At 49.6% G+C, this 17,327-nt stretch overlaps 1 protein-coding gene across 2 annotated transcripts in view; it reads left to right on the top strand.

The window, feature by feature from the left end:
* LOC147582328 (xanthine dehydrogenase/oxidase) overlaps nucleotides 1-17,327 on the top strand; it is a 57,835-nt gene that overhangs the window by 20,140 nt on the left and 20,368 nt on the right. For both annotated transcript variants that reach the window (XM_086700305.1, XM_086700304.1), the window contains exons 10-19: nucleotides 1,641-1,733; nucleotides 2,339-2,490; nucleotides 3,537-3,630; nucleotides 4,964-5,073; nucleotides 7,396-7,580; nucleotides 9,393-9,567; nucleotides 11,300-11,383; nucleotides 12,837-13,006; nucleotides 15,078-15,201; nucleotides 16,821-16,940. In XM_086700305.1, coding sequence (XP_086556431.1) covers nucleotides 1,641-1,733; nucleotides 2,339-2,490; nucleotides 3,537-3,630; nucleotides 4,964-5,073; nucleotides 7,396-7,580; nucleotides 9,393-9,567; nucleotides 11,300-11,383; nucleotides 12,837-13,006; nucleotides 15,078-15,201; nucleotides 16,821-16,940 — 1,307 coding nt within the window. The remainder of the gene's footprint in view (nucleotides 1-1,640; nucleotides 1,734-2,338; nucleotides 2,491-3,536; nucleotides 3,631-4,963; nucleotides 5,074-7,395; nucleotides 7,581-9,392; nucleotides 9,568-11,299; nucleotides 11,384-12,836; nucleotides 13,007-15,077; nucleotides 15,202-16,820; nucleotides 16,941-17,327) is intronic.

The following is a 17,327-nucleotide window of genomic DNA, read 5'->3' as shown; positions in this document are numbered from 1 at the left end:
GTCTTAGAGGACCTCTGGTTTCGGGGCAATCGACCTACTTTTAAGCCGCCACAACCATCCTGTGGGAGTCTCCTGGCTATTGTTCTGGAAAGAGTCCCCTGGGTCCTGGGTTTTTGTTGGATCTGAGGACACAGAGAGGAGGACCTGGCTTGGCTCTAAGCTAGCAGTGTACAGATGCGGCCCCGGCCCCGTGAGCACAGGTGTGGTACAGAGACCCCAGCTGCAGTAATGTGGACACGTGAGATGTGCCTCAGGTGATGTGGTCCTGAGGGTCTGCGTAGCTGTGGCCCTGGGGTCCAGGGCAGCACGAGTTAAAGTGGAGGACGACTGTCTGGAAGAGTCTTTGATCTCCTTTGACATGTGACATGTTCCTTGTCATGGGTCATCTAACATCCTGGACCAGTTAGATTCTAATAGAAGGGAATCCATAAAAATTTCATGAGCTCCAAGTGAGAGGGAATTTCTTACGACCACTCCCTCTGCCTCACCCCTTCTCCCTTATACATACACGCAGCAGTGTAACCACTGACAGCCAGGGTAGGGTGCTGGGGAAGCTGGGCATAGAGAGAACCTTGTCAAGACAGGCCATGGATGGTCTCTGTCCGCAGTCTTTATCCTGGGAACCGGTATTCAAACAGGCCAGACTCCGCAAAGCCTGGGCCACCCATCACACACTCTGAATAGCCCCCGAGAGGGTGGGGAGGATGGGCAGACATTTCTTTTTGAACCTTCCCATCTGTAGGTCTGTGGGAGGGGCTGGGAGGTGCAGAGCTAACCAGGTCTCAGGAACAGAACAGAGGGGCGTCTGCTCACAGACCTTTCTAACTTGACAGAAGGCCGGTAGAGATGTATGGTCCTGCAAAGTCCTGCTCAGGCAGGTGTCGGGGACCAGGAGGCAGATTTGATGTTTTCTCTCTCAGACGATTTTCCTTTTTGTCTGAATGCTAGACTTTCGTGTTATTAGGACCCCAACTCTAAGAATTGTCTGTTCTTAGCTGTGTGATGTGGGCAAGAGCCTCACCTTCCTGTGCCTCAGTTTCTCTTCCTATAAACTGAAAATCACAGTATCTCCCAAGGCTATTGTGAGGATTTAATGTGTTAAAACATGTATAGTGCTTACACGGGTTCCTGACATATTTTAGCATGCTGCGGCTTCATCTACTATCCCCCACCCCTGCTCACACACAGACACACCCTCACACACACAGGTTAATTCACATTTCATCTCATTTAACACTAAAAGACACATCAGCGGGGCCTATGGTGGTTCCATGTGTGCGAAGTGTGTACAACAGGATCAAGCAGGCTCTCCTTACTGAAGAGCAGAAAATCTGAAGGTGTTGAAGGTCCAAGCACAGAGTCAGAAAGCTAAATTTAAAAAAAAGGAAGCTTTTTTGGGTGATAAAAGAAATCAAAAGGCAAAAAAGAATTTCATCTCATCTGAATTCCACGAGGATTTTTGGGGGGAGGGAGAGAAAGACACAGTTTGCCGGCTGATAGCGTGGAAACCGCGGTCCTAAGACACCCACAGAGCATGATGCGATCGTGAATATGTCATAGGTCCTGTGTGCGTGGCGAGAACAATGCCGAGGCCCGCCTGGTAGTAGCCTGTTAACTTCGGGTTTCTTGTTTTTCTCGAGGCATTGAGATGAAATTTAAGAATATGCTGTTTCCTAAGATGGTCTGCCCAGCCTGGATCCCTGAGCTGAATTCAGTGGAGCATGGACCTGAGGGTAAGGAGGGGTTTGCCCTGAGCCCACGGAAGGCTGGGATGCAGGGGATGGGTCCCTTGGGAGGGGTGGCCGGTGCCAGGAGAGTCTCTCCTTTGGCTGCGCCGCCACCTGCTTCTCCTGGAGCTGCCTTGCGTGGGGAGCAGGGACGCCCTTCATTGCCTTCCTCCGCTGAGCATCTGTGGCAGACTGCCAGTGGGCAAGGGGGGCTGTGAGATTCTCCACAGTCATTCTCAATCCTGGCTCCACATTAGAATCGCTCACAGGGGGAGGGGGTCAGTGCTGGGAGGTCTTGGGTACTTTAATAAAGAAACAGGACTTCTCCCTCAGAGATCTGATTTTATTGAGGTGAGAACCACTGGTTTAGACAAGAGAGCATTCTGGTTGTAGGATCAAGAGGGCTGTGGTTGAGTCCTGGCTGGTGTATTAGCTGGGTGGCATGGGGCAAGCCACTTCACCTCTCTGGGCGTTAATTTCCTCATCCCTATAAGGATGTGAGAGCTGGTTCATCGTCACTCAGGTACCAGTAAAGCATGGTAGGGGCTGTGTGTCCAAGTGTTTTCTGAACTGTGAAAGGAATTGCTGTTTTTCTGCGCATGTGTTCCCAGGTATCTCCTTCGGAGCCTCGTGTCCCTTGAGCTTTGTGGAAAAGACGCTGCTCGATGCCGTCGCCAACCTTCCTGCCCACCAAACAGAGGTGTTCAAAGGTGTTTTGGAGCAGCTGCGCTGGTTTGCTGGGAAGCAGGTCAAGTCTGTGGCGGTGAGTCCCTGTTCAGGAGCCCTCAAGGCTGAGGTCATGGGGCCTTTTGTCACGAGGCAGATGCGCTAGTCTGTCCTCTGCTGAAGATCCGGTGCACCCCAAACTCTAGTGCTTAGCGCTATGTGGGGTGTTGGTTAAAAATGCAGTCTCCTGGGCACTGCTCTCAGAGATTCCGACTCAGTAGGGCTGGGATGGAGCCCCAAAGGTGCTTCTGGGGAAGGGGGCCTGCGGGTCACTCTTGGAAACACATGCTGTGTGCCTCAGTCTTTACCCCTGAGGTTGGCAAGATGGAGCCTCCTGCCCACCTTGTTCCTGAACTTGGCGGAAGCTATCAGCAAGTGGATGAGAGATTGAGCCAAATGTAGTCTTGGACTACCTTTCATCGTTGGGGGGAGTGCCAGAGGTAGACACCCCCAGAGAGGAGGGAGGGGTCCAGCTGTTGACTGTTCACAACTAAACTCCAGACTAGCCCCCAGGTTCCCCATTTGCTAGCGGCATTCACACACCCAGGACCATTGGCGGCTCACCACAGCTGACGGTGTAGGGTTGGCGGGGGTGGGGGGGAAGGAAAGCCACCCCGTCCATTCTATTTTGTTGTTTTCAATTAGAACAAAACCCAAAGGAAACAGCCCCCACCCTGTTCCCTCACCCTACCCCAAGCACCTGACACCTCTGATTGTGGCTGAGTAGACAGAAGCTCAGAAAGCTCCCCTAAATTCTCCAGCTGGGTGGGAATCTACTTCCAGGAAGTATTTGCTTGCATCATGTGATAAACCACCTCAACCCTTTCAGAAAAAGTTTGGATGAAATTGAGCAGATTTCAAGGAGCTGACCCACATTACCGACGAGTAAATTTTAGAGCTGAGATCCAATCCCAAGTGTTCGGATCTCAGGTTTTGCACGTGGTTCTGGATGCTTGAGTTACGCCGGTCTTGTGCCTTCAGCGAGCAGGTGTCCCCCACCTGCCCTGTGTTCTGCAGCCTGCTGTGAGAGCAAGGTTTTCCTGGGTGGGCTGGGCTCTCACGCACACTCTCTGCTTGTTCTAGTCCATCGGAGGGAACATCATTACCGCCAGCCCCATCTCTGACCTCAACCCTGTGTTCATGGCCAGTGGGGCCAAGCTGACCATCGTGTCCACAGGTGAGAGCTACGTCATGCGGAAGTCAGGAAAGAGGGCCCCACGGGGGAGAAGGCTCACAAGATAGGTGACTTTTTGGAGAGACAGGGCCCACAAGTCAATGACCCAGCCATCCTAAGGTTTGGATCCCTGGGAACTGCAAGGGAGATATACCCAGATCGGGGGCCAGGAGAGCCAGACCATTTCCTTATTAAGAATTCCCAACAGGATCTGCCACCTAGAAGGCTTACCTAGTAGTGTGCTAGAGCCAGAATGCACTGGCTCACCACAGCCCACAGCTGGATTTTCAGGGAGTCTGTGAGTGTTTGATAGACATGGCCATGATTAAAAATTGAATTGTAGAAACTTACAATAAAATAAATTACATTAAAAATAAAGGTAATAAGTGCTCAAAATTCATCACGTCCTAATATTTGAGTTTATTTTACTATTGCCCATGCCCTTAGAGTTATTCCCATCTGTTACATCTGTAGAGTGGAAATGCTAAGTAATGATATGCTGCTATGCACCGTCCTTGTTGGAGGGTCCTCGAGACCATCCCCAGTTTTGATGACTCCTAGGAAGTCAGGGAGGACTCCCAGGACTCAGCCTATCGTCATACTCATGGCTATGACTTATTAAGTGGGAGCACACAAAGTAAACTTGGCAAAGTGAAGAGGGACATGGAGCACAGTCTGGAGGAATCCAGGCACAAGCTTCCAGAGACTTCTCCCGGTGGCGTCACACAGGTCATAAGCTGCATTGTGATAACGCACGTGAAGTGTTGTCTGCCGGGGAAGCTCGTCAGAGACTGAACAGCTAGGGCTTTTTGGGGGGTTGGTTGCGTGGCCCTTCTTGGCAGGTACCAAAAGCCCAGGCACCCGGACAGAAAGCAGATGTTCAGCATAAACCATGCTGTTTGTATGAACAGTTTAGACACAGTCAGTCATCTTATCGGGGAATCTGCTGAAATCCAAGTTCCCAGAAGACAGCCATGGCCAACCTTTGTAGGCAGTCCTTTCAGAGGACAGCAGGCGTGTCGTGTCAACTCTTTGCCACCCTCTTTCCAACTTCATGTTCACTGATGTCACTCCGGGAGCCTGAACTTGGCTATGGTGGGAGTATTGATACCGTAGAAATTAGCAAGTACTGCAAAATCTGGACTCCCTCCGCCCACACATAGTCCATTGTTAAACATTCACCAGCACATCCCTGCGTAAGGATTTTAGATGGAGGACCTTGGCCCTAATTGTGCCAGCACTGCCCTCTGACTGTGGGTACCAGAGACCAGGATGGGGAATTTACCGGTGCCTCGTTCTCTGCTTTCTCACATCTCTGCATCCGGCCTGTGTACAGGCACCAGGAGAACGGTTCGGATGGATCACACCTTCTTCCCCGCGTACAGAAAGACCCTGCTAGCTCCGGAGGAGATACTGCTTTCCATCGAGATCCCCTACAGCAGGGAGGTGAGCTGCTCAGGAGCGTCCCATATCACTCTTACCGCAGCGAGGCTCCAGACAAGAGACCAGAGTCTGCCTCGGGGACCAAGCTCAGCATCTCTCAACTTTAACAAAGTCTCTGAACACTGCCTTTCACCAGCCATAGTGTTCTCTGGGCAATGAAGAGCTTCAGGGCAGGGAAGAGGGCATTCCATGGACTCATGGCACGTGATCCTGGGCAAATCGTTTCAGATTTCTGAGCCTCGGCTTCCTCGTCTGTAAAACGGACGCAGTGTTACCTACCCGGGAGGTTATTGTGAGGATTGAAATCAGGAATGCCTAAGGTTCCAGGCCGATGTCCAGAAACCAGTGGGGATCTCCATCTGGTAGCTAGCAACATGATTTCAAGAGCACATCCAGCCACTGAGCACTTCTGCCCCAGGTCAGAGGAGACTGGGGCTTGCATGCTGAGTGGAGGGGCTGGCCGTGGGTCAGGCCCACACATGTTGATGAGGTGTTTATTTGCTGACCTTGCTCTGAGTTGGCGTGGTTGCATTTCTGCTCATGGGAGGTTTTTCTGTCCTGTTGAGGCAAGTCTGGGCACTTCTGGCTGCCTCGCTGTTGTTCCTGGGGGCCCGTGGTGTCGTCACCTGGTGCCTCTCTCTCCTCCCTCACCAGCTACACATTCCATAATGGGCCGTGTAGAAAAGTGATCTGTGTGAGGCTGGGAAAGCAGCTGTAATGGAGAGTATTAGGAGTTTTACCCAGGTAGCGCTTGAGCGCGCGTTACAAGGCATGTTCGCCCTTGCTAATTTTGGCCCCCTTAATGAGAATGCTAATTAAATTAGAGCCATGATGTCCCTGAGGTGGTTTCTTACTGATTTTCTAGCTTGTCCTTATAGACCATTTTGAGCAGTGATTCCCAGAGTTTTTGTATTTCACAGATCAGTAAATTTTCCTCTTTTTAATTATGAGTTGGAGAAGGGAGGAGGGAACAGGCATACAAGAGTCCGGTTTTTATTTTGCCAGATAGGGACATTAGCCAAAAACATGTCATAGGGGCGCCCGGGTGGCTCAGTCAGCTAAGCTTCCGACTTCAGCTCAGGTCACGATCTCACGGTTCGTGAGTGCAAGCCCCACATCGGGCTCTCTGCTGTCAGCACAGAGCCTGCTTCAGATCCTCTGTCCCTCTCTCTCTGTCTCTGTCCCTCCTCTGCTCATTCTGTCTCTCTCTCAAAAATAAATAAATACACTGAAGAAAATCTTTAAAAACAAAAAACATGTCATGACAGAAAGGAGATTTTAATACCCAGAAGTAGGGAGGCTTTCTCAAGAAAGGACAGCTGCCAATCTGACACTGACATGGTGTGGCACCCCGGTGGACACGTCACCGTGGACTGGCACAGTCCTGTTCCAGAACCAAGCCCAGACTCCAGGCTCACGGTCCCGGGGCCATGTTTGACATCGGGAATCCGGACTAGCGTCGTGGTCAGGAGGAAGCCCGATGACTTCTTCGAACAGAAGCTTGTGGCCAGTGTGGGCGTAAACAGTGAGCTTCGCTGGGCTTTCTCAACAACGCTTCCCTTAAGCCTCTGCCTTTGACGTTAATCAGAATTTGCGGTGCCAGGTGGGTTCAGACCTCCAGCAGAACCTGGCCAGAAAGGGCTTGATAGGAGATCGTTCTTACCTGGAAAGTGACTCACGCGGGCCTCCTATCCTGACAGACAGGGCCTGCCTGGAGCCCAGTGGGAAATGTGTGCTCAAAGCACAAAGGCAGCTAGTGTTTCATAGTGTGGTTCATTCTTTCAGGAAGCAAGGTTTCTAACCGTGAACAAGAGACCAGTGGGAGAGACAAGCTAGAGAGAGCACGTGCACAGGCGTGGGTGAGGGTGCGTTCACACTCCCGGTGGCATCAGGCTGTATCTGCTCGAGAGGCAGTTAAGCCAACAGAGGTTTGGGCACAGCCGAGAGGCCGAGTGGGCGCTGAAGCTGGGCACCAGGATGGGAGGACTGGGGGCTGGGGGACCCTGAGCAGCCTTTGTGAACATGTCTTTCCTCTTCCCAGCTGTTGGTTGAGAGAACCCTGCTCTCCTTTTCCTTGACTTTGGGTGTTCCTGGCCGACAGGGGAAATCTCGCCCCTTTCCCGGCTTCTGGGAGTGTTATCCGGGCCTCGTGCTGAGCACGGGACAGTCGGCGCCGCCCACATCTTTGAGTCCCACCGGCAGCCCCTTGCGGGGTTGCGATGGCCCTGTCCCTTCACCTGCCCTTTCACCCCCGTGCTTCAGCCTCACCCTCTGCAGTTGTAGCAAATGCAGGGGAGAAGCAGGAACCTTTCTCTTGTTTTGCAGGGTGAGTATTTCTCCGCCTTCAAGCAGGCCTCTCGGAGAGAAGATGACATCGCCAAGGTGACCAGCGGCATGAGGGTCCTGTTCAACCCGGGAACCGCGCAGGTGAAGGAGCTGGCCCTTTGCTACGGCGGAATGCACGACAGAACCGTCTCAGCCCTCAAGACCACGCGGAAGCAGATATCAAAGTGAGAGCTGCCGGCAGAGTGAAACGGCCAGTGCCGCTCCGACTCCCGCAGTGCTGCTAGCTGCCGGGACTGCAGGCGGCGTTACTCTTGCCGCCGCTACAGCCATGACTTCCGCCCTTACCGGGGTTACCGCTGCTGCTACCCTGACTGCCGCTACCCGTACCTCGATTCCTGGTAGCATGGCTGTGGCCGCGCCGGTTCCGCCCTGCCTGCTACGGCTCCGCTGCCCTTGGTACCGCTGGGCCCGCCGTTGCTGCGGCCACGAGCGGCCACCGTTGCCATTGCTCTCACGGCTGGGCCTCTACCCCAGTTACTGCGGCTGGCACTACTCACACTGGTACTGCTACTTCTGTTGCTCCTCTTGCCGCTGCTGCCACTGCTGCTGTTTCTGCCACCGTCACTCCTCGGACTAGTGTTGCCGCTGTGGCTTCCACTGCTGTTCCCAGCGATGCCACCACTGCAGTCTCTCTACCGCCGATGCTCGTATTGCGGCTCTACTCTTCCTGCGGCTCCTCCCGAGAGTACTGCCCACAGCGTTCCTGCTGCCACTGTGTTAATGCTGTTGCTGCCACTGTTGTGTGTGTCCCCACCGTGACTCTCGCCACGACTCACGGTCGCGCCTCTGCTGCTCCTCCCGCTACTAGTCAGTGTCGCCAGCGCTGCTGCTACTGCTCTCACCACTGTTCCTCTTTCCACGACTTCTACGCCTTCTGCTTTCGCTTCTACCACGGCTGTTACTTCTGCTGCTACTGTTCGGCCACTGCTAGTATCCCTCCTACGGTATTGCTGCTGCCCCTCCCGCTGCACTCTGACTGTGGCTACTCCTACTACTATGGCTAGTGTGTGGCAGCAGTTATCCCGAGCCCTTCCCCAGCGCTGGCCTCTGTAACGCTGCCAATAACCAGATGGGTAAATAAGGCTTACGTTTGGCGTTTGGCTCTTTGGTTCCGATGCCTGGCTCCAACACTTTCCAGACGGCTCAGAGAAGTCAAGTTACCGAATCTTCCCATGCCTCAGTTTCCTCATCGGTAAAGGAGTATACAAATTTTCCATGCTACACTTTTACATGGAAATGGAAAGTGATCTTTCGTAAAAAGCACGGAGGATGTTGCTTAGGGCGTTATTAAGGACTGAATAGATTTAATTAGTGTAATTTTGTGGTCGTTTTAAAATTGTGTCTATTTTTATTTGTATTATTTCTGTATTTATTTATATTTATTTTTATATTTTAGAGAGAGAGAGAGAGAGAGAGAGAGAGCAAGAGCAGGGGAGAGGAACAGAGGGACAGACAGTGAGAGACAGAGAGAGAATCTTAAGAAGTGGGGCTGACCTGAGCGGAAATGAAGAGTTGGGTGCTCAACCGACTGAGCCATCAAGGCACCCAAATTGTGTCTAGTTTTAAAAGTTAGGAAACTGAGGGGTGCCCGGGTGCCTCACTCGGTTAAGTGTCTGACTTTGGCTTGATCTCAGGGTCATGATCTCAGGGTTCATGAGTTTGAGCCCCGCGTCAGGTCTGTGCCGACAGCGCGGAGCCTGGAGCCTGCTTCAGATTCCTAGTGTCCCTCCTCCCTGCCCCTCCCCTGCTTGGCTTCCATCTCTCTTTCTCAAAAAGAAACATTAAAAAAAGGTTTCTTAAAGAAGATGAGGAAACTAAGGCTCAAGCCAGTAACTTACCTAAAGTTACACAAGTATAAGTATCCAAGCCAAATTTTGAACCAAGTTTCATATGACTACGGCCCTGTGCCTACCACCCCACACAAGTGATTCTGATGGCTGAGTAGGAGTGCTCTCCCACCTTCTGCTCTCTGGCAGTTTCTGGAACGAGGAGCTGCTGCAGAACGTGTGCGCGGGCCTGGCGGAGGAGTTATCCCTGGCCCCCGACGCCCCTGGCGGCATGGTGGAGTTTCGGCGTACCCTCACCCTCAGCTTCTTCTTCAAGTTCTACCTGACAGTGCTTCAGAAACTGGGCATACAGAACTCGAAAGATGTGAGTGTGGGGTGTGGGCAAGATACAGACTCTCTGCAGGACTTTTGTTTGGGAATTTAAGAAGCCAGTCTGAGGGAGGGGTACGGTGGACCAGGTGGTAAATTGGCTTCTCCCTTCTGACATCTATGGACAGAGGAGCCTTTGCTCCAAGGACACATGGCCCAGGTAGCCACATGGAGATGGGAACCAACGGGATGGTTGAGAGGCAGAACACTGAACTGGGCGTCAACGACTAGGGTTCTGGTCCCGACTGAATCGTTACCTCACTTGAAACTTGAATAGGTCACAACTCTCTTTAAGTCTCAGTTGGGAAATCTGCTGATCTGGGTGGTAGACCAGATGATCCTTTTGACAGGCTAGCTGTTTCAACTGTGGTTTTGTAGTTAGAATGGAATGTGGAGTGAGATGAGAAGGTAGAGGGTGGAATGAGAATGTAACAGGTGCTGCTACAGTCAGGAGACGGTGGTCACTGAGAGGGTGTGCGTTCTGGAAAGGGTGTGGCTGAGCGGAAGCCCAGCTCCCCATATTGGTTCAGTAAGCATTTACTTTGCACCGTCTATGCATAACATTGCACTTGGCACCGGGGGTGGCCTCGTGTGGGAGAGAACGTGATCACTAAAGGCCAGCCTAGAGTGACAACTGAGCAGATGGCGTGGGGAGTGCAAAGGGGAGAAGCTTCCACAGATGTGGGGACCGCAGACAGAAATCCCTCTTTAAAAAGCATCCCTAATAGCTTTCTTCTTTTTCTTTTTGAAAAGCATTTATTTATTTATTTTGAGAGATAGAGAGAGAGAGTCCATGCGTGCACGCGAGCGGGCAGGGGCAGAGAGAGAATCCCACGTAGGCTCTGCACTGACAGTACAGAACCCAACGTGGGGCTCGACCTCAGAACTGTGAGATCATGACCTGAGCTGAAAGCAAGGGTCAGATGCTTAATTGACTGAGCCACCCAAGCACCTTGAGTTTGTTCTGATTATAAGAGTAATACATTTCCTGTGGCAAACTTAAAAACACAGAAATATATTAAAAATTAAAATAGAAAATTAAAAAACATTTCAACTTTTTAAATAAAAAATTAAATACTTTTTTATTACTTTTCTTTTTAATTAAATATGCTTTTCTCTCAGATTCTAGAGGAAACCACTGCCACTAGTCTTGCTTTTTCCTCTGATCTTTTTCCTACATTCATTTGTCCATCTTCTGTCATTGTCTCTTTTCTCTTTCTCTTTCTAGCTCTCCATCCATCCCTCTCTCTATATACCTGTCATCTTCCTATCTTTTGATCTGCACACATCATTTTCTAAACAGATTTAGGGTCATGCTGCATATAGAGTTTTCCATTTCCCCTGATTCTGTTGAGATTATATTGTGCTCATTTTCCATTTCATTAAATATTTCCCATAGAAATGAGAAGGAAGAAGGTTTCCAGCAAGGCAAGGAGAGAGAGAGAGCAGCGTGAATAAATGCAGGAGGGAGGGAAACCATTTGGTGTGTTGGAGGAAGCACAAACCATTCACATGCAGGCTGCAGGGGTGGGAAGGGGCCCGAGGCTGTTATAAAATGCTGGGCTCTCAGAGCCCACGTTCTGACGTTGACATAGATCCAGCCGGCACGAGGAGTGTACAATGAGGAGGTGAGGGGAACGGTTGTTACGGTTGCCACTTGGGGACAACCAAGGGTGGGATCAATGATAGAACTAGTCATGATCACTACTGTTAACTTACCTCCACAGAAGTGTGGCAAGCTGGACCCCACCCATGCCAGTGCCACCTTACTCTTTCAGAAAGACCCTCCAGCCAACGTCCAGCTCTTCCAAGTGAGTATACCTGATGTATGGCTGATCTCACAGGCCCTTGCAGGGCACATCAGATGATGCTGACCTTTGGTGAATGACTGGCTTTAGTTGTGTGTGGGTGCTCAAAGCTCCTACTGCTTTGCATAAATATCCGGTGAAGAAAATGGGAATCGTATTAATGTCAATGAAGCTCTTTTCCTCGTTCCTTACCTAAATTTTGTCTCTCTTGGGATTACTCTCATCTTCACCTGCTCCTTAAGGAATAAAAAAAAAAATGTCCCGATTTTGTCTTTTCTGGTGCCTCTGTGGGGCTGATGTGCAATGCCAGGAGTTCTCCTGGTCATAACAACAAAACAACAACTTTCTGTCAATGGCAAGTTTTTGAGAAGCACTAGGTAAGGGGTCAACTTTTTCTGTAGACACTTTGGATTTTGTGGGCCCTGTAGTTTCAGTTGATACTCCTCAACTTTGTCATTATAGCATAAAAGCAACCAGAGGTAATACATAAATGAATGTGTGTGGTATGTACCAATAAAACTTTATTTATAGAAGCAGGCAGTGGGCCAGATTTGGCCCACAGGCCACAATTTGTGGAACCATGCAGCAGAGGCTAGTGGTCCAGACTGTGAACTCTGGGCTCCACTGCCACGACTGGAATTCAAACTCTGCCAGTTTGTAACTGTGTAACCTCGACAAGTCACTTCCTCTGTGTGGCTTTTGGGCAAGTTAATTATGCCCACCTGCAAGTGTCCCTAATGATGGCACCTGTTTCCTAGGATGGTTCTGAGGATTAAATGTGTTAGTAAAAGTAAACAGCTTAGATTAGCGCCTGGCATATATTAAATACTCAGTGACATGTTAGCCATTATTATTATGTCTTTGAGAAACCACATACAACAGAATTTTGTTACAAATCCATTTTGGAACACTTTGGCAAGTACAGAAAGATATAAAGAAGAAAACAAAAATGACCCAAGATCCCACCTCCAAGGGAAAATCATGATATTTTTGTTGACTTCTTTCCATTTTTTCCTATGCATATATGGACATTGACACGCTATGTTTATAACATACACATTTTTCCTACAGAATTCAAATGATCATACTCACACACAATGTTTTATGTCCTGTGTTTACATGTAATGTGAACATTCTTGCCTTCTAATTTAAAGTCTTCAAAAGTATGTCTTAATAGTTGTATACCGTTTGATTGGATGCACGTAGCACCAGTTTTTAACTCCACCCCCCATGAGTGCACATTGAGGTTCTTCTTCAGTTATTTATTCTCCCCCCCCATACAGGGACACTATGACCACCTCTGCTCTGCCTTTCTGTTCCTTTGCCCTGTGTCCCTCCTGCCTCCTCCGTCTTCACTCAGGTTTGCTTTGGCCTGAAGCTCCCTGCAGTTTCCCCAGGCCTGTAGGGAAACAGTGTCTTATGCAGCTCAGTTTGACTGATGACCATGTTGTTCCAGGAGGTGCCCAAGGGTCAGTGCGAGGAGGACATGGTGGGTCGGCCCCTGCCCCACCTGGCCGCGGCCATGCAAGCGTCTGGGGAGGCCGTGTACTGTGACGACATCCCTCGCTACGAGAATGAGCTGTCCCTCCGGTTGGTCACCAGCACCCGGGCCCACGCCAAGATCAAGTGAGTGGAGTAAATATCCTGAGGGAGGAGGGTGCTGGGAGGCTCCTCCAGGGCCTTCCAGTCTAGAGAGGGACTGGGAACTCACCTGAAAACCAGCCTGGAGAGGAGCGGGAGAGGTTAGGGACTCAGTGGTGCCTGGCAGGGTGAGGGGATGCTGAGGCATAGGCAGGGGCCAGAACAGGAGAGCCTCGGAATGCTGAACCGGGACATTGCACTTGAGCCAAAAAGCAGTGAGGAGCTTTTAACAGGAGCAGGTCAGCTCTGCACTTTGATATTGGGCTAAACTTCAATGCAGTATTTCAGGAGAACTTGAGTCAGCACTAAGGGGAAGAGCGTGGCCTTAGAGTCAGACCGACCCGGGATTGAGTCTCTGTTCCAGTGTTTACCAGCTGTGACCTTGGCCTGGGATGCCTAAGCTCGCAGTTTCTCTATTCATAGCCGGGTGTTTTCATGATGATCAGTGACAGAGTCTGCAAAGGACCTAGCAGAGAAGAGCCACCCGTGCCCGTCTGTTGAATTTGGAAAGCCCAAATGACAAGCATCGCTACCTCTATAATAATACTAATACCCAACACTCATGTGGCACTTAATATGTGCTGCGGCCTTTAAAGCATTTTACATACATTGGCACCTTTACTCCTCGCAACAACCCTACAGGCAGGTCCTGTTATGATCCCCATGTTCCTGATGAGGAAGCTGAGGCACAAGGGCGGTAAGTTACATGCCCGAGGGCACAGAGTTGGTAAGCAGCCAAGAGGGAGTTTGAAGCCAGGCAGCATTAGCAGCCAAGCTTTGCTGCCTCTTGATGTTCAGGCCAGAGACTGCATTGATCTCCTGGTGGGCATCAGACACATATCCTGTTGAACAGAGCAGCTAGGAGAAACCCTCCCTTGGATTAGGGATCCCGTCTCCCCATCACTGGTTTTTCCCTCTGCCGCTCCTAGCTGCCTGGAGACAGGCTGCAGGAATGGTAACCTAGACACCGAGAAAACTTAACAGGTAAGTAAAGTCTTCCAGTTCTCTGAAAAAAACTGTTTCAGATGATGTGGCTGCCATCTCTAGGGTAAATTCGTCTGCTTTATCCTTGTCTTGAGCCCACACTGACCACACTGGCCACGATCCACATTGTCTACGTTCTTTGCTCCATCTGAGCCATGTGTGAATGGATGGAGGAGGGTGGGGGGCTCTGTAGTAATGGCAATGACCTGGGCTTTGCCGGCTGCGTGCACTTGGAAAGAAGCGAGGACCTGGCTTTGGCTCTTCATAACCTAACCTCAGTCCTAATCCCACCTATGTTGCTCTCTGGCTGGGTGACCTCGGAAAAGCTGCTCAATTTCCCTGAGCTTGAGTTGCCCCAAATGTAGAAGGAGGATAATGATGATGACGTTCTGGGCTCTGGTGAGGTTTGCCTGTTGGAAGTTGCTTGGCTCTTCAGAGTGGTTTCCATACCTTTCTGTGGGGTGCCTCTGCTCTATCTCCTCTTGGGGGCCCGGGCCAGAGTGACCAGAACATAGCTGAGACTGTTATTAGTGAAACAGTCTCCAGGTGTTCTCCCTCTCGGGCCTGATGATGGCTGGGCTGCCCTGCTCTTCTGGGATAGCTTCATGAAGGTGGGGAGACAAATTTGGCTGTGTGACTATGTTCAGGGACATTCGATCAGTGGTGCAGCAAGGGCCCAAAAGTGCTGAGTCTGTGTGGGTATTAGCTGTGATGTGGGTGTGAGCTGGAGCTCTCAAGAGTAAATGCTACTCACTGTGATGTGGTTCCATAGTAGAAGGTCCATGGGGGTGGGCCTGTCCCGTTCATTTTCTGTTCTCCACAGCACTCAGCATGGTGGCCTTCACAGGGTACATATTTCATGAGCATTTGCAGAATAGGATAGGGTAGGATAGCCTATGGAATGTAGGATAGGATAGAATATAGAATGCAGATAGGATAGCATAGACAAGGGATGGAGAAGGAAGGAATTTGAGTGGAGGAAAAATCAACATGAGGACAGTGGTATCCAGTTGGTGGTGGGTCTTCTGCTTCAGTTTCCCGCCTGGGCCCCTCACTGTGCTCATTCTTGCAGGTCCATAGATACTTCAGAAGCTCAGAAGGTGCCAGGGTTTGTCTGCTTTATCTCTGCTGATGATGTTCCTGGGAGTAATATAACTGGAATTGGTAATGATGAAATGGTGTTTGCAAAGGATAAGGTATGTGTTGGATTTTGTTTTTAGATATGAAGTTAGTGGAATGGGCACTTGAGTTTTAGTTTGTGCTCATTCCTCCAAATCCCTAATCTTAAAAAGATTACACATTGGTACATACTGTGGCCTTCATCGTGCAGGGCGATCAGCACAGGGATGGAATCGGTCTGGCGGCACTTTTAACTTTCACTTAGTGTTTACTTGTTTATTTCATTGTTGGCGGCTTGTTGCACATGTTAGGATGACTCCAGGCCAAACTGGTATTAAAACAAGATTGGTGATTATTCTTTAAACTGCCAGTTAGGTTCTTCAGGGGATAAATAACTCCTTTGTGAAAAGAAAATAAAAATACAGTAAACAAACTACCAGAATAAAAATCACAATACTGTCACTATGTGTATTGAAAATTCACTTATACGAAAATTCATCTATTGCTGTCAAGCATATATGGAGTTTTGACACACACAGGCACACACACACATTTCGGAACTTTCAGGGTGGAAGTCACTTGACAATTTTAATACAGTTCAAATGCAAATTGGAGATGAGCTGGCGTTGCCTAAGGGCATATTCACTTTATTATTAATGTACAAGAGAAAGAGAGAATAAAAAAACTACAACTATGAGACACAAGGACTCCATTTAACAAGAGAACAAATTGCTTTTGAAAATTTCGAGAACCTCTAAGACTACTGCTAACATGATGGTTAGTGAGAATTAGCTGGGATAAACCACCACAGCCCAATCAATTAAGTTAACAACTCAACTGGGTCCTCAAGAGATAACTATCAGAGACAGTATAGCTTTCCACCGTCAGAAACCTCATATTGCAAAGTGATGAGTTGGACAATTTTTTTTTTTTGGTTCATGTTTGGGGATTTTTGGAAGAAAAATGCCTCTGAAGGAATGGAATCATTAAGTGGTGAGAAAATGACAATCATTGTTCTGAAAATCTAACAAAAAACTGGTTTATTTATCAAGTCTGAGAACCAGAATGTGGGAAGTACTGCTTCTGGGCATCTAGATGAAGTGTAAGACATGATTGCTGCCTTTGAGAAACTTTTGGTGTAAATCTGGAAACAGAAATTCAAAGGGAGAGGGGTGCTAGAAAGAATATGAACCGGAAGCCAGGGCCTGAGATTTAGTCATGGTCTATTAATGAGCCAAGGCAAGACCATGATCTTGCCTTCTGGGTCTGCGTCTCTTCACCTGAAGAACAAGGGTGTTGGAGTGCATCTGAGTCAATAAATAGACTTCATGCTTCCATACAGTCCATTCTGCTCACGGCGACATGACTAATCAATCACCACTTTCTATCCTGGGCAACTTCTCAACAAGCTGCCAGCGGTAAATCATGAAATTGGTCCCTGAGATAAATCGAGTTTGCCATCTTGATACTCGTGATCTCCAAGTCCTAGTCCAGTTCCACTACTTCTAAATCCTCAATGAAGAAGCACATAATCCCAAACAGTAGGACAAAGACATGCCAAGACCCCAGAGGCATTCCTGGATGTCCCTTAAGGAAACTGTGGGGGCAAGGACTTCCTTCGCCTTTTGGGCAATCCAAAATCGTTTGCTTCATGAGGAGTGAATTATATGCTTTAACAGTTTGGCTCGGTTCCCAGGTGACTTGCATTGGGCACATCATTGGTGCTGTGGTCACCGACACCCGAGAACATGCCCAGAGAGCCGCTCAAGCGGTGAGAATCACCTATGAAGATCTTCCAGCCATTATCACAATAGAGGTAACTGAGAAAGGACTGCATGGGGAGGGGTGAGCCCCCTGTCCCTGGAGGCACCTTTACTGGGATACTTTAGGGGGGTTCCAGCAGCAGGTGGGATTCGATTAGACAGGAAGAGGTAAACCCTTCAGCCCCAGGATTGTGTGGTCTTCAGAAAACTTCCCCATCATGATCCCAGACTCAGTCTGCCAGAGGCCAGACTAGGTCCCTCCTTCCAATGCCAGCTCCTGTTGGTTCCTTGAGGGACTCTACTTTTCCTCAAGATCCAAGCGTGTCCAACTATCTCTGAGGAAATGGAGGCACATGGCCTCTGGCTACATGCAAGCTTACTTGAAGCCTGTGTAAGACCCTTGTACAGATGCCCTTGTGAGAAGAGGGAGGGTGGTTCCA

The sequence above is a fragment of the Puma concolor genome, chromosome A3 (assembly GCF_028749965.1).
Source record: "Puma concolor isolate L17-30 chromosome A3, mPumCon1.1.hap2, whole genome shotgun sequence".
NCBI lineage: Eukaryota > Metazoa > Chordata > Mammalia > Carnivora > Felidae > Puma > Puma concolor.
This window is presented reverse-complemented; position numbering and strand designations above follow the sequence as displayed.